This window comes from Poecilia formosa, unplaced genomic scaffold, assembly GCF_000485575.1.
Source record: "Poecilia formosa unplaced genomic scaffold, Poecilia_formosa-5.1.2 Scaffold213, whole genome shotgun sequence".
NCBI lineage: Eukaryota > Metazoa > Chordata > Actinopteri > Cyprinodontiformes > Poeciliidae > Poecilia > Poecilia formosa.
In genome coordinates this window covers 746151-749645 of record NW_006800152.1, presented here as the reverse complement: position 1 = coordinate 749645, position 3495 = coordinate 746151, and the positions used below count along the sequence as shown (strand labels likewise).

Sequence of the window (3495 nt, the reverse complement as noted above, 5' to 3'; positions counted from 1 at the left end):
CATCGTAAGAAAATATTGATTTTTGCCATATTTTACAGCGTTCTGAGTTATAAACTGGCATTTTTTACGTGACTGTTTAGCCAGACACTTGTTAAATTGATGATATGTTGCCATAAATTTGAGGTGCTGGACGCCGAAAATGTGTTTGGCCTGAACGCAGGATCAATGAAATTACTTGATGCTTTTGTTACGGAAATTGTGGACATTTGGTGGACTGTCTGCCAAATCAGTGACAACTCTCATGTATCATTGGCCAAAAAGACGATTTGCTGTCTGAAACTGACCCTGCTGGCTCTATCATAAGAACCCGAGACCCTGTGAGCAATGAAGACAGACACGGGTGCAGCCAGGGTTTATTACTTTTAATCAATTCAGCTAGCTACAAAATGTCCACCACTGCACACACTGACAGGATACAGAGAGGGGGGTCGTTACTATTACATGCATTGAGGACATCGATCTCACAGTTGAACCTATTGTGTCATTCAGGTTTAGGGTTTTTATTCACCTTACTGTAACTACTGAACATTTTGGCGATTTGGTGTGCATAGCTCTAAAGTACAGAAGCAAAGAACAAAAAAAAAGAAAAAAAGAAAACTTGGTATATTTTTTTGTTTTGTTTTAGAGTGTAGTTATTGTCATTTCATAATACCAGTATATATTTTTACCAATAACAAACCACACAGGGGAGAATAAACTTACAGATACAGTCTTCTTATAAAAGTAAGGTCTCTCAGAAATATGTGTCTTTGCTTTACATTGCAAACTTTTATTTATTTGGTTTTTTTTTCAGAGCATCCAAAACCTATGATACAGTACACAGCCAGTCCTCCTCTTTCAACACATAATCAACATCTTCATCATCAATGAACTGCATAATAGTTTAGAAAACAGGTCTTTTTTTTTTTTGCAACACAACCCCCCACAAAGTCCTCACGTTTTTTTTGTTTTTTTTGTTTTTTTTTTGTCCCCACCTTTATCTCGTCTCTTTTGATCCCCTTTGCATTTATTGTACAACAAGATGGTCACAGTCGGTAAATATATCGAGACAGAAAGAGTGGCACTATTGCAAACTTGCAGGAGTATGGAACGAACAACTGTGTCCTAATACCGAGCATGCGTTTTCGTCAATTTGCTACTGCCATGTTGTCGTTTTTTTCATTTTTAATTTTTATATGTATTTTTCAGACAGGTTTTTATTTATGAGACTAAAATCTACCATTTGTCATGCAGAGAAACGCACAATTCACGTCACTTGGAATGCAATGTCTAATACAGCTACAGAGAGTCTAGTTGCACATTGTCTAAACAGTAACTCAGTATGATTGCAATTAAGGGAAAACGTTTCGACGACCGCCTCTTTTTTCTGATTGTAAGTGCTCTTTTTGCAATCTCGTTCAGCTGTACCGCTGCGCGGTTGCCGCGGTTACTGTCGTCACCACCACCACCACCACCATCATCATCATCTGCATTACGGGTGTCTTTTTAATCACTCCACTCCCTCTGTTGTCGTGACAACACCAAATAAGGAGCATGACAGTAGCCTAAATGGAATGACACAGCTTTACAAAGACAATACTGAGATACTGAAAAGGAAAAGAAGAAAACAAACAGCTTGTTTAGCATTCCTATTATATACTTGTCATCCAGAGCAGTGTAGTTTATTTCAGATATATATAGATATATATATCTATATACACAGATATGTGCATAGGTATATATATGTATATTTTATGTATGTATGTAGCGAGATAGAGAGAGATAAAGAGAATAAAAACTTCACAAGTGAGCTAGAGAGCCATCAAGTCAGCACTATATACAACCTTTGGAAAGAATGATATACGAAGTATAAGAAATCATCTTTGTACGAGGACAATCATCTTGAAAAAGCTCGACAGACGACACAGAACGACATTTAAATCGAGAAAGGGGAGGTGATATGTGCATGTGTGCAAACCTAGAAGGTCAATACCATGATGAAAGCATGTCAGCGCCGGTTGACATGTGGCGCGGGACGGCGAGGAAGACCGCGCTCCTGGCTCAGGCCGTCTAGCCACTGCCCAGCATCTTTGTGGCGCGCTGGTTGGCCTCGTCGATTCTAGTCTTGTTGGATTCGGCCTGCAAGACAGGAGGAGACGGGTCACAAAAAAAAGTAAAAGAAAAAAAGGGTTTTCCGTTGCAGTTTTGTCGAAACGCACCACCAGCTCATCCTACAGCGGCAAAACGTTTTGATAGAACAACAGGAGGGTTTTTGTTTCTGTTAAGTTGATTTATTTTTTGCAGCAGTTGGAATACCTGAAGCCAACAATTTGTAGGGATTCATGTTTTTAAACGTTCAATACGCATGATGTACATTTTTGAAAAAGTGATCTGACTCTGTTGGCTTGTGCGTCCAATACGCCTGTTGTTTTTAACACTTGAACTTTTGGTGTGAACCTTCATATCTACTGCTGCCTTTGCACCTCCATTTTCCCTTTACGAGGTGATAAAGGCCGTTTTTATTTCTATCTCTGGTGAATACAGTGCTCTAAAATCGCAGTGCTCTTTTCTGCATTAATGCAGAACAGGAAATGAGCTCTGATAGGATCAGATAAGCAACACTTTACCATCTTGAGGCCTTAATAGCAGACTGAAGAGCCATTTCTGTCCTTTATTTATTGACGCTCTAGTGGAGCAAATGCTGGAGAAAATGGTAAAAGTAAAACTCCTGATAACACTGTCAGTTTGGGTTTTGTTGAACGTTATTAAGTGGGATTTATCGAGACAAAAATAAATCAAAATTCTTATCTTTTATCACGATAAATGATAAGTGATAAACGATGTCAGGAATATCGGTGGTCAGGAAAATTCTACAATCACGCAAAGAATCAGAACAACGGACGCAATGTTTAGCAGTTAATTCAACCATAGATAATGGTAATAAGGGCTTCAGATTTCACAGGTGAGGAAAAAGTTTTAATTTAAAGAAAACATTGAACAAGTGAGCAGTGGGTCAGTTATACTAGCCTAACTGTTGCTGGCCTGGTATTGACTAGCCTTAGCATGTGCTGCGAAGTTCGGTGTGTTTTGGTTCCGTTAACACTAAACAACCCGCCCACCAAGTCATCAGTAGAGAAGCTGTTCAAATCAGCTAATCAGGCAAAAACGTATTAATAATCACAATATAGACAATAAGCCTGACAACATAATGTAACAGACTGGATGTTCTGTTTTAGTGTTTCTGCTACTTTTTTGTGTGGGAAATGTTTGCTTTTTGGTGTTGATTCCCCTGATCGGTAGTCTCTGCTCTATCCGCTCGTTGAGCTGATGTTTGTTGGTTGCCATGGCAATGGGTCGTGTGTAATATCGACATACAGAGCGAGAAAAGGCAGAATAGAATAGAAGTTGTTGGAGGTATTTTTTCTTTATCCATTTGAATTTTATTACTTTATTCTTAAATGTCTATTTTTTGTATTATTTACAGAGTTTATTTGTAGGTTGATAATTGTTGATTTT

General features: G+C 38.5%; 1 protein-coding gene across 2 annotated transcripts in view; it reads right to left on the bottom strand.

Moving 5' to 3' along the window:
• Positions 1-347: 347 nt before the first annotated feature.
• The window catches only part of snap25a (synaptosome associated protein 25a), a 43264-nt gene continuing 40116 nt past the window's right edge, over positions 348-3495 (bottom strand). For both annotated transcript variants that reach the window (XM_016679485.1, XM_007567775.2), the window contains exon 8: positions 348-2118. In XM_016679485.1, the coding sequence (XP_016534971.1) occupies positions 2050-2118 (69 nt within the window). In that variant the 3' untranslated portion in view covers positions 348-2049. The remainder of the gene's footprint in view (positions 2119-3495) is intronic.